Source organism: Orycteropus afer, unplaced genomic scaffold, assembly GCF_000298275.1.
Source record: "Orycteropus afer afer isolate SDZICR_OR568_19922 unplaced genomic scaffold, OryAfe1.0 scaffold00002, whole genome shotgun sequence".
Lineage (NCBI taxonomy): Eukaryota > Metazoa > Chordata > Mammalia > Tubulidentata > Orycteropodidae > Orycteropus > Orycteropus afer.
Window position 1 is genome coordinate 6,383,412 of NW_006921589.1, and position 12,581 is coordinate 6,395,992.

General features: G+C 42.7%; 1 protein-coding gene across 1 annotated transcript in view; it reads right to left on the reverse strand.

Moving 5' to 3' along the window:
- Nucleotides 1-12,581, reverse strand: part of SGPP2 (sphingosine-1-phosphate phosphatase 2) — a 185,419-nt gene that overhangs the window by 105,764 nt on the left and 67,074 nt on the right. The window contains exon 3 of the mRNA XM_007935630.1: nt 10,200-10,358. Within this exon, the coding sequence (XP_007933821.1) occupies nt 10,200-10,358 (159 nt within the window). The remainder of the gene's footprint in view (nt 1-10,199; nt 10,359-12,581) is intronic.

Consider the following 12,581-nt stretch of genomic DNA (forward strand, 5'->3'; position numbering starts at 1 on the left):
ATTTGCTCAGCATATAGATTGAATAAGTGTGGAGAAAGGATACAACCCTGATGCACTCCCTTCTTGATTTTAAACCATGTAGTGTCCCCTTGTTCTGTTCAAATGACAGCCTCCTGGTCAGGAAAATGATATCCCTTCAAGAAGGCAACTGTCCAAATGGAATTGACTGGTTAAATCAAATAAAAGCAGTACCTTCTGGGCCACTTCATACAAACTCTACATCTTCACTGGTGAGTGCTCAAGAAAGAAAAAAATACTGATAAGTTAATAATAATAAAGTATTCTGAGAAATTTATCCTGAGAAGTAAAGTAGAAAGACAGCAAACCAAAAAAAAAAAAAGGGGGAAAGTTAAGATTTTTTATCATTTCTTCTAAAAAAAAAAAGGCTCTCAAGACCTAGTAAATGACTTAGCTCATTCTGTTTCTGTTTTACAAATGAATGACAGAAATCTGGGACAAAATCCAGTCTGAGGGGTAAAAGACCCTTAAGACTGATTCACCTTGGGGCAATGAGAGAAAGCAGGCCTGACTACTACGTCCCAGCCTCACTGCTGAATTCAGAGAGAAATGGCATTCCATAAGCCCTGCCGTGCCAGGATGTACCTTGGTTTCTGGTCTGGGTATGACTTGGCAAATGCTATTTGTGTTTCTTGATAAAATATTAAAAGCTGGCATAAAACCAAAAAGCAGGGCAGAAGGATTAAATTCTACATTGAAACTCTGGATGAAATGTTAGGTTCTCTGCATCATTCCAGCAGATTCTGATTAAAGACACCCTGCCTCCAGGCCCCATGCTTCACATCATTTTATACCTGCTGCTGTTAGGTGCTGAGCTGCCTGGCACCCCAAGTATAAAAAGAAGGAAATGTTCCCGGGTCCTATGCCATCTCACAACAGCAGGTCTTTCTGAGCCTGTTGCAGCCACCGTGTCAATCCATCTCCTCGAAGGTCTGCTTTTTCACTGACCAAGCATGACATCCTTCTCAAGGGGTAGGTCCAAAGTGAGTGAGTGAGAAGGCTCAATTGGCACAACATAATACATAACCATCTTGTTCCACAACCTACTTTGGTGAACAGCGACTGGGGTCTTAAAAGCTTTCGCACGGCCGTCTATGATTCAGCTAATGGTCTACTTTCGTCTGAAGCGAAAAAGAGTGAAGAAAACCAAGGTCATTTAGAAATAATCAGCCCTAGGATATGATGGACCTCAAGACCAGAAGAACTAGATGGTGCCGGCTACCAATGCCAACTGCTCAGGAAGGGATCAAAACTGGAGATCCTGGATAGAGTGGGAGGAAAAACATGGAACAACATTCAAAAACACAATAATGACCAGAATTACTGGTAGGATGGAGTCTGGAGAGACCCTCAGGACTACGGCCCTGGGATACACTTCGGGCCTGGGATAAAACTCACTCCCAAGGGCTGGCTCTCAGCCCAAGGGTAATAAAACTTAAATGCAGAACACCCAACCCAGGGTGAAGGTACTTGACTGCTAACCAGAAGGCTGGCGCTTCAAACCCACCAGCCACTCCTCGGAAGGAAGATGGGGCAATCTACTTCTGTAGTGATACTGCCTCGGAAACCCAAGGAGGGGTCGCTGAGTCGGGTCCGACTCGACGGCAAACAACAACAACAACAACAACTCTACGGAGATACATCCCTTGGCGCAATCAGCCATGGGGCACCAGAAGGGCGACATTCACACTGAGGAAAAGCTGGACAGACAGGAGTGCATAACTAAGAAGGGCACAGGGATTGGGGGGGAGGGGTCACTGGGAAGGAAGAGGAGAGTGGGTTAGGCTTGGGGATGGTAATTGGAGAATGACGCCACATGTACATGAACTGTTGAATGTAAAACAAGTTCTGCTATGTAAATTTGCACCTAAAGGACAATTAAAAAAAAAAGTGAGACGAAGTCTCACCACTGTCACTTCTAAGGAACATTCTAATGACTGTACTTCTTTCAAGACAGGTTTGTTGGCTCTTCTGACAGTCCATGCTATACTCAATATTCTTTGTCTACACTATGATTCAAATGCATGGATTCTTCTTCAGTCAAACTTTTTCACTCTCCAGCTTTTGTATATGAGGAGACTGAAAAGAACATGGCCCATGCAGCATGTCTTTGTTCTGTACCAACGTCTTACAGGTTCCTCATGAGCACAGATTAAGTATTCTAGAATTCCCATTCTTTGCAATGTTATCCATAATTTGTTATGATCCACACAGCTTTAAAGCAATAGCTCATTCATATGACAAATTAAATACATAAAGTATTAAAAGTTGTGTTTGTGGGGGGTGGGAGGGCTGTTCTCTTATCTGGAAGTACAATAATTCTGTTGGATTAAAAAAAAGAAGTACCACAGCCCTAGGCATACAGGAGTATCTGAGGAGGTGAAATAGGGAAGACTGTGGGCACAATTTCAATCTTCATCACCAAAAAAAACATAGAATCATTTTTCAGGTAATGACAGTGATAATTAAGAGAAACCCACATTTAACTGTTCACTACAGGTATCCAGTTTTAAGGCTGTTTTTTGTTTAAGGAACACTAAAACCAAAACTTTTCCTTACTGTTTTTCAAAAGCCCAGTCAATATAGTTTGCATAACAAACCCCCTAGAGACATTCACTTAATATTTAACTAAGGCCAAATTACAGATTCTACTTCAGCCGGCCTAGGCAGAACCTCTGACGCCTGAGTCCTGTTTCACTCAATCCAAGTTAGTGAGGGTTACAATCTGGCCATTGTTGAATACTTTTTTAAAGACTCATTAATCTCAAGCAAGAACCCATTTAACAAGCAGGGCAAGTGTTTGAAGTGAACAGAGGTATTGGTTTAAACAGAGGATTAGGAGATAATCACATTTAAAGTCATCTTTTGGCACCAAATTGACCTCTGTCTAGGGTTGTGAATTACAGGGATGGGGACAGGCTTCCCGCCTCTCCTTCCTTCCAGGTGACAGCCTCCCCTGATACACAGCCAGATGGCAGTCTGCCCACATCTGAAGAGACACCACTCCATTTTGACATCTTAGCACAAAGTTCACCTCTTAAACAATTTACGAGATTGTTTTATAAAATACCTTAAGCTCTACAGCAGTTAGACTGTTTAGAAAAAAACCAAATATAAAATTTAATAGTCACTAAACCTACCAGCTACTCCTCAGAAGGAAGAATGGGCAATCTACTTCTGTAACAATATCGCCTCAGAAACCCAAGGAGGGGTCTCTATGAGTCAAATCAGACTCCACAGCAATGAGTTTGGTTCACACACACACAGAGTGACCATGAGTCTGCGTTGACGGGAAGGCAGCTGGCAGGGCTGTCATCTTGCCAAAATGGAAGTCATAAGATTAGGTAATGACTGCAGAAGGGTGACTCCTCTTACCTACAGTATCTCTTTATAAGCATTCGAAGCACATAATCCTTTCACTGACTTATCTACCCCAATGTCTAGGATTCCTTGGAGTCCAATGACAGTTAAAAACTTTGATAAGGGACAGAAGAGGGAAATAATGACTTGATTGATACATTTGAGCTAATTTACTGAAAGCCTATCCAAACTGTCTGGGGATGAAACATCTCTGAGTTGTCAAGACCCCAACCCACTGCTGTCAAGTCGATTCTGACTCACAGCAACCTTACAGGACCCAGTAGAACTTTCTCATAGCGTTTCCAAGGCCTTAAGTCTTTATGAAAGCAGACTACCACATTTTTCTCCTGTGGAGCAGCTAGTGGGTTGGAACTGTCAACCATTCAGTTAGCAGCCAAGCACCTTAACCACTGTACTACAGGGCTCACTGAGTTGTCAAGGCCAGGTACATAAAAGATACATAAATAGAATAAATGCCATAAGGGCAAACTTATGACAAAACCAAAGCAAATGTGTTAGAAAAGAACCTTGGGCAGTTTTAACATCCCCTTAAAAAATATCCCATGGATGCTCGTCCTTGTCACTTAGGTGTGTTCTTCAAAGATACAAGAGTACTGGTTCTTTCTCCTGAAAGAGGTCCTAGGGGGCAGATGAAATCCACTTAATTCAATGTGATCCTGGGCACATTATTTAATCTTTCTATACCTCAATTTCCTGATCTGTAAAATGAGACTAGCAGTAACCACTTGTCAAGATTACTGGTAGGATTAGATAAAGCCTAAAAGTTAAAGGGGAGCTCTGGTAGTGTAGTGCCTATGGCACTTGACTGCTAACCAGCAGGCTGGTGATTCAAACCAACCAGCCACTCCTCAGAAGGAAGGTTGGGCAATCTACTTCCATAGTGATACCGCCTCGGAACCCAAGGAGAGGTTGCTATGAGTCAGGTCCAACTCGAAGGCACATAACAACAACAACAGAAGTTTAAGCATAATTATAGTGAATGGTAAATATACCACATGTATACCAACATATATGACTTACTCATTTTTTTTAGTATTACTACTGTTATCGATTGAATTGTGTACCCCAAAAATATATTGTAAATCTTAACATCTTTGCCTGTGTTTATAACCCCATTTGTGAATGGGTTGTTATGTTAATGAGGCAAGACTAGTATGGGGTGTGTCTTGAGTCAATCTCTTTTGAGATATAAAAGAGATTGAATAAGTGAGTGAGCAGAGGAGAGATGGAGTAAGATGGATGCCAAGACATGGAGATCTCCAAGGAACCAGGAAGCAGAAGCTGAAGATTCAAGGACCTTCCTCGAGATCCAACAGAGAGCAAACCTCACTCTAGAGCTGCTGTTCTTGTGGAAGGCCTAGGAGGCCCCTTGCTGAACATTACAGAACTTTTAACAAACCAGCAGCCATGCTTAAAGCAGACATTCATTGTAATGACTCACTTGCTATTTTTCCTTCCTTCTCCTGCCTTTTAAGTAAATAGAACAGCTGACCTCTTCATGGATGCTGATTTCTTTAGATTGTTTTTTTGTGTATACATTCTTTTGAGTATGACCTTATCCCATGGCTGGTTTCAGCCAAGAACTGCAGTTTATGGGGCAAGACAACCCTAAGAAAAGAAACATCGAGGCTGAAGCAAATGAGATAAAGAGGAACAAAGACATTCCTGGCAGTCCGTGAGGTCTTCAACGCCCTCCCCATTTCCCTATACAATCATATTTGCCCCTTTGCTAGGGGAAACAGACTTTCTAGAGAAAAGATTCTGTTTGTCTCCTTGGGTATGGACATTCAATGAATCTTTTGCTTTTACACTTCAACCTGTCCTGGTGATCAGCTCTAGTCACAACAGGTGGTAAGAACCTAGTTGTTCCTGCATCACTCTGAATTTGGACTTCTTGCTTCCTAAATGTTGAGAAAATAAATTTGTTTGTTAAAGCCATTCATTTGTGCTATATGAGTTGGGTCCAACTTGACGGCACAAAACAACAACAACATTCCTATAATAGCAGCACTAGACAATTAACACAACTATCCTCATCTATAAAGAGCCCTGGTAACACAGTAGTTAAGTGCTTGACTGATAAATGAAAGGTTGGTGGTTCAAACCTACCAGCTGCCTCACAGAGGAAAGATGTGGCAGTCTGCTTCCATAAAGATCACAGCCTAGGAAACCCAATGGGGCATTCTACTCTGTCCTATAAAGGTGCTATGAGTTGGAATTGACTCAACAGCAACAGTTTTTATCCTAATCTATAAAGTGATGAAAATGACACTAATCAATGGTTGTGAAGATCAAAAAAGATAATGGACACAGATGCAATAAGAGATATGAAATAGAGGGGAGGGACAATTAGGATTGTGAAGTGTTAAAACAAAAATCGCATTAAGCCAATAATAGAAATTGATTTGACGTTTATTTAATATACAATTTGAACATCAAGGTAACATTTTGACTCAAAAAAAAAACCCCAAACTCACAGCCATCAAGTCAATTCCGACTCATAGCAACCCCCATTGGCTTTCCAAGACTATAAATCTTTACAGAAGCAGACTACCTCATCTTTCTTCCACAGAGTGGCTGGTGGGTTCAAACCACTGACCTTCTGGTTAGCAGCCAAATGCATTAACCACTGCACCACCAGAGCTCCTTAACTAGGGAGTCAAAAATGTTCCAAAGATGAAAAGAACTTCCAACATTCTTAGACCACATCTTAGTGACATTGTCATGGAAACTGGGCCAGAGCAGTATTTATATACATGCAGTTCCTGGGTTAGGAATGTCTAATTTATGTACAACTGTATTTACAAAACAACTCTCATGAAGTCTATTATATTAAAAATTCAAGATACCTACAATGGTTCATAATAAAAAATGGGCACTACTTTGTGACACACATCCAAACATTATTATTACTACCGTATTACTATTTCAAGATGTTTGAGTGTATCTAGAAAGGTTTCTTTAATGTTTTTTTATGCATAGAAGTATGCTGTCTACTCAGACAAACATTTGACAGATTTTGGAACAGAATTCGTTGGTAATCTGGGGACAGCCTATAATAACAATTTACCCTAAAACATAGCTTCTAGTCTGACACTGGAGGTTCTGTTCCTTGAGACTGACTGTATATAGACAATTCTTCAAAAGAGCCCAGTGCCAAAGGCAGGCAAATTGGTTTTTACTAGTTTATCTAGACCACTGTTTGATTTAAAGGTGACTTTTCAGACACCATTTTCTTCAACGCTCAAGGTTCAAAAAGACACCTAAGGGCAGTGGCCTGGGTGGGTTAGCTCAACCTATATGAAAGCCAAAAATCTGGACTCCAGAGGAATTAAAACCATTTCTCAAGACAGAGTAGTTAATATAACCACAATTCAACTAAACCAAATCAGACAGTTATCACCAACGTCACAAATGATTTTTAAAAGCAATGAAATCTGTTGGGTCTTCATTCAATGAGAACTATCAAATTAAAAATTTAACAAGAGATTTGACACCCTTGAACGCAGCTGTCTTCTAAGTAATTTTGGGGGACAGAAGGTGATTAAAGTTACAAGACTTTAAGCTGAGCCTCTTAAGTAATTAACATTCCTTAATCCCCAAGAAGAGGCAGCCATTAATTTAGGGATATCCCTTACATGAGAAAGCCACTCAGCAGGAAGCTGATTGCCCTGGCTGCCCGAATCGCGCCCTGTTCCCCTTTACCTTCCAGCCCAACCCCCAACAAGACTGAGAATTTCCCTTCCTTTCATCCACCTTCACCCCTGGTGCCAACAACAGGCACTTTTCATTATCATTGCTGCAGCCACGCACAGCGCACCCTTCTCCACTCACACTCTCCACTCCGTGGAACGGCCAGCATTCCCTCTCTCCACTAGGATCCACCCAAAATGCACATACTAACCACACCTGTCCACACTGCTCTTATAGACGTAGCCACAGCTGACCACACGGAAGAACTCCAGAACTCTCAGCACGGACAAGGCATGCTCCATTTTAAATCTCAGGTAACAGGCCACCAAACCCAGGACAAAGTAGAGACTCAAAGATTGCTCTTTCCTTTCTTAGGTGCATATTGGATTTGCTCATTCTGATGTAAGACTCATAATTCTGTCTCAAACAGGCAATCCTTTGAGTACCTTTGAAACAAATCCAAAGTGTAAAATAACCATCTATAATGGTCCCTGCATGGTACAATTTATGGAGCTCTGGTAGCATAGTGCCTAAGGCACTTGACTGCTCACCAGAAGGCTGGCGGTTCAAACCCACCAGCCACTCCTCGGAAGGAAGGTTGGGCAATCCTACTTCCGTAGTGATACTGCCTCGGAAATCCAAGGAGGGGTTGCTATGAGTCGGGCAGACTCAACGGCAAACAACAACAACACTGCCTAAAGGCTGGCTGTTCAAACCCCCCCCCCCAGTGGTGCTGCAGAAGCAAAGTCTGGCAAGCCCTCCGAGAAAACCCCATGGAGCTGTTCCACTCTGTAACACATGGGGTCACCATGGGTCAGAATCAATGCAACAGGTTGGTTGGTTGGTTAGTTTAATGACACCTATCTACTCCTCACCACCACACCCTACCAAGTCTAAAGGTCTTCCCAGTCCCTCAGGAAAAATCTGCCAGCCCCAGAGGAGGAGAGAATTGGCTTTGAGCTGATCATACACTTTATCAGACATTCCCAGATTATTCAAAGTCCATCATTTGCCACCTACTCAACTGCCATAAAAAGTCGGAAATTTTTTTTTTTCAATCTCAAGCAATAAATGATAGAGTGCAAAACCTCATGCACTCTGGGTCTTTTGTGGGATTTCAAATCTGAAGCACAGAAGGAATGTTCCCCCTTCTCTCTTCCTTTGCCCCCATGAAGCCCCTTGGCCAGCTCTGGGTGCCATCCCTTCACCACAGACACAGAAGCTGCCTCTGGAAAGGGAGAGAGACAACTGGACCAACAGTCACTTTTTTTTTTTTTTTTAGGTTTTTTTTTCCCTTTATTTATTTATTTTTTTTTTATTAGGATTTGGGTGCAACAGTCACTTTTATGACCTGCATTTGTATCTGCAGATTCTTGGATTATACTTTTAGACAGAAGTCAGATTTCAGAAGAAGGCAGGTTAGCAGAGAGGGAGTGGGGAATGGCGCGTGGCTAGCAGTGTTTGAGAGGAAAAGAGAAAACAGAATGCAGGGTCAAACAATCACAGCTCTAGGGACCCAGGTGGTCACGGAGGCTACAGACTTTAAACCAGGGCTCACATATTTGGACTTCCACGGTTCTTTTTGACATATGATGTGTTAACAGTGTAAGCCTACATTTAAAAACCTGGAGAGTTCACATGAAAAACAGGGAGACCTGACAACTCTGGCCTCATTTTCCCTTGGGACAGTCCCGGGAGGCCACCTGGTGAATGACTCACATTTACACCCCACACCTGGTTTCTCTCTCTCTGCCTCTGAAGGCAGCTGAGTATACGGCAACCTCCTCAAGGCCATGCGAACTTGTTCTCCAAATGAGAACAATCAAGTCCTGAACAGAGAACTCACCTGCTTAAGATCATACAGCTTCTCAGAGACAGAGCCATACAAGAACCCAAAACCCAAAAACTCACTGTCATTGAGTTGATTCTGACTCATAGTGACCCTCATTGGGTCTCTAAGGCTGTAAATCTTTACAGAAGTGGATCACCTCATCTTCCTCGTGTGGAGCAGCTGGTGGGTTCGAATTGCTGACCTTCTGGTTAGCAGCCAAAATGTCTTACCCACTATACAACCAGAGCTCCTTATACAAGAACCCAGACTCTTTTAGCAACCAAGGGCTTCTGCACCTGTCTTGAGTACAGAATCCTACATCATGGAAATAGCTGTCCTAGCATCCTCACTCGCCCGGATGCCCCCTGTCCTGACTAGACTGTCTGTGACCTTAGAACTGACCAATCTTCCCCTTCACAGAGTAGTCACTGTGTATTCTCACACTCAAACGGCAACTTCTCAAGCCTTCCGACATGCCAGCAACTGAGCACTGTGGACACTTGATACGTCTTCACAACCATTTGGGGACACACACACACACACATTATTAACCCCATTTCACAGAGGAGGGAGATAAGGCTCAGGGCAAGAGCACACAGACAGCTGAGCAGCACTTGAACTCAGGCATTTGTGACGCCAAAGACCATATACTTTAAGGATGCCCTATGGCCTTCAGAACTGTCCACCTACCTCCCAGCCCTCTAACCCCTCAAAACATCAGAACTCATTTGGCTCTCAAAGAAGTTAAATGATATGGTCCAAGCAAAACACAGAAAGGGCTCACCTTGCCATTTGGTTTTTGTGTCTATGCTGGCTGCCCAACTAGCCTAGATGTTCTTTCAAGGAAGGTACCCTGCTCACATGCTCTTATCTCTTTAGTGCAGAGAGAGCAGTTGCTTAGTACCTTTTGAAATTATTAGTTGATGCCTTCCAGTTTTAGTCTTTGATAAAATTTTACTAAAAAGACCTTTCAGGAGGATCCATTTTCTACCTCTACTAAGTTCTCAGAAAGGCCCTGTTTTCTCCCCTCCTCTAGTTTCATTCACCTCCGGGAAGGTGAACAATGTATATGAGATTACAAACTAAAGAAAATAATGTGTTTCTACTGTTTCATTTTTTCCTAGATAATTTTTCCAAAGAAATCTGGTAACAAATTCTACTCTGAGTGATGTTCAAAATACACACACACACAAAACCCATATGCACAAAGTAGCTGGATAACAAAACAGGTAAGTGGACAAGTCCATAGTAGTGGACAGCAGACAATGATACTTACAACCCAGATGATGATCAATCTTCTGGACAAATAAGGGTCAATGTTCCAGTGAGTGAATGGGAGGAAGGTGATGTAGAACACTTCTTCACCCAGAGCAGCGGAAAACCTGAATAGGTAGTAGTAGAAATAGTTCTTCACGATGTACTTCTGTGTGTAGGCCTAAAAGTGAGAGGGAGGAGACTCCATTAGGTCACTGAACAAGTCACTATGGGGCCAGTATTTTTCATTTTTATTGTGATTTAGGTGAAAGTTTACAGAGCAAATTCACTTTCCATACAGCAATTCACATACACTTTGTCTATGACACTGACTACAATTTACCAGAATGCAACAGCTCCCCTCCCTCTTCCTCCCAACAGTCACCTCTTCCCTGTGTTGTTCCTTCCATGCACACTGGCCCCCTGAGCTATGTCTCTGTGCATACACAGCCCTTCTATTCTCCCATGATTGTTCTCTCCAAGGAGTGTACCTGTTGTTGCTGTTGTTATGTGCCATTGTTGCATCTAGATGGCTGTTCACAAGCTTTTAAGACCCCAGTCACTACTCATCAAAATAGGATGTAGAACAATGTTTTTGTGTAGTGGTTGTTATGTGCCATCGAGTCAGACCTGACTCATAGCAACCCCTCCTTGGATTTCCAAGGTGGTATCACTACGGAAGTAGATTGCCCAACCTTCTTTCCGAGGAGTGGCTCGTGGGTTTGAACCATCAGCCTTCTGATTAGCAGTCAAGCACCTAAATGTTTACCTCATATGCCTGTCTTTTGTTTGTCTGGAACCCACAGGTGTGGGTTCAATTCCAGACCTGAAGGGCAGTAGGGGACATAGTCTCAGTGGTTCCACCAAGCTCTATCAGACCAGAAAACCTGGTCCCTTTTTTTTTTCTCCAAATGATTTTGAGTTTTGTTCCACATTGTTCTCCCACTCTATTCAGGATCTCCTACATAGATGCCCCTCCAAGTGATTGACAGTGGTAGCCAGGTACCATCTAGTTCTTCTGGTCTCATAGTCGTATAGGCTGAGGATCACATGGTGTACCCCTTGCTTGGACTAATTGTTTCCATGAATCTTGGGTTTGTTTTCTTCATTCTTGCTCTGGACGAGGTGAGACCCATCACTGCATCTAGATGGCTGCTTGAAAGCTTATAAGATCCCAGTCGCTACTCGCCAAAGTAGGAGGTAGAACAATGTGTAGTATGTTATGCCAATTGAGCTTGATGTCCCCTGAGACTATGGTCCCAAGCTCACAGGTCCAGCTACTTGCTCCCTATGGGTAGCTGGCTGTGCACTATGGGGCAAGTTTTAATAATTACTATCTAAAACTCATAGGTCTCAACTGCCAATGTGTGGCCTTCCCTGCCATTACATCATTACAGTATCATTAATTATCAGTCTTCATCATTGTAGAATGTGTCTCAACCCCAGCTTGTCCACATAAACACAGAAGACATTATTTCTTCACAGAATTAAGTAAGCAGCAACAAAGACAGAAATACCCCCAAAAAAAATCCCTTTCCCCTCACGCATATCAAAAACAAAAACCAAACTCACTGCCGTGGAGTTGGATCTGACTCACAGCGACACCTCCTTGGGTTTCCAAGGCAGTATCACCACAGAAGTACATCCTCTGATCTTTCTTCGGAGGAGTGGCTGGTAGGTTTCAATCCCCAGCCTTCTGGTTAGCAATCAAATGCCTTAGGCACTACGCTACCAGAGCTTCTCCTCATGCATATAGAAGGCTGGAAACTGAGAGAGGTGAATTCTGCTAGGGCATTATACTATAGTAGGCTGGATATTGGCCCCCAAAAAATGTCTACATCCTATCAAGCTCAATTGGCATACCATACTACACAAAAAGGAGCTCTGGTAGCTTAGTGCCTTAAGGTACTTGACTGCTAACCAGAAGGCTGGCGGTTCAAACCCACCAGCCACTCCCTGGAAGGAATGTTGGGCAATCTATTTCCGTAGTGATACTGCCTCGGAAACCCAAGGAGGGGTCGCTATGAGTCAGGTCCAACTCGATGGCACATAACAACAATAACAACAACAACTACACAAAAACATTGTTCTATGTCCTATTTTGATGAGTAGTGACTGGGGTCTTAAAAAGCTTGTGAGCAGCCATCTAGATGCAACAATGAGTCTCTCCTCATCCAGTGCAAAGAAGAATGAAGAAAACCAAAGACACATAGAAACCATCCATTAGTCCAAGGGACTAGTGGACCATGCAATCCTCAGTCTATATGACCATGGGACCAGAAGAACTAGATGGTGCCCAGCTACCACTGTCAATTCCTCAGAAAGAGGTCAGTGCAGGAAATCCTGGATAGAGTGGGAGAACACTGTGGACCAAAACTCAAAATCATTAAAAAAAAAAAAAAAA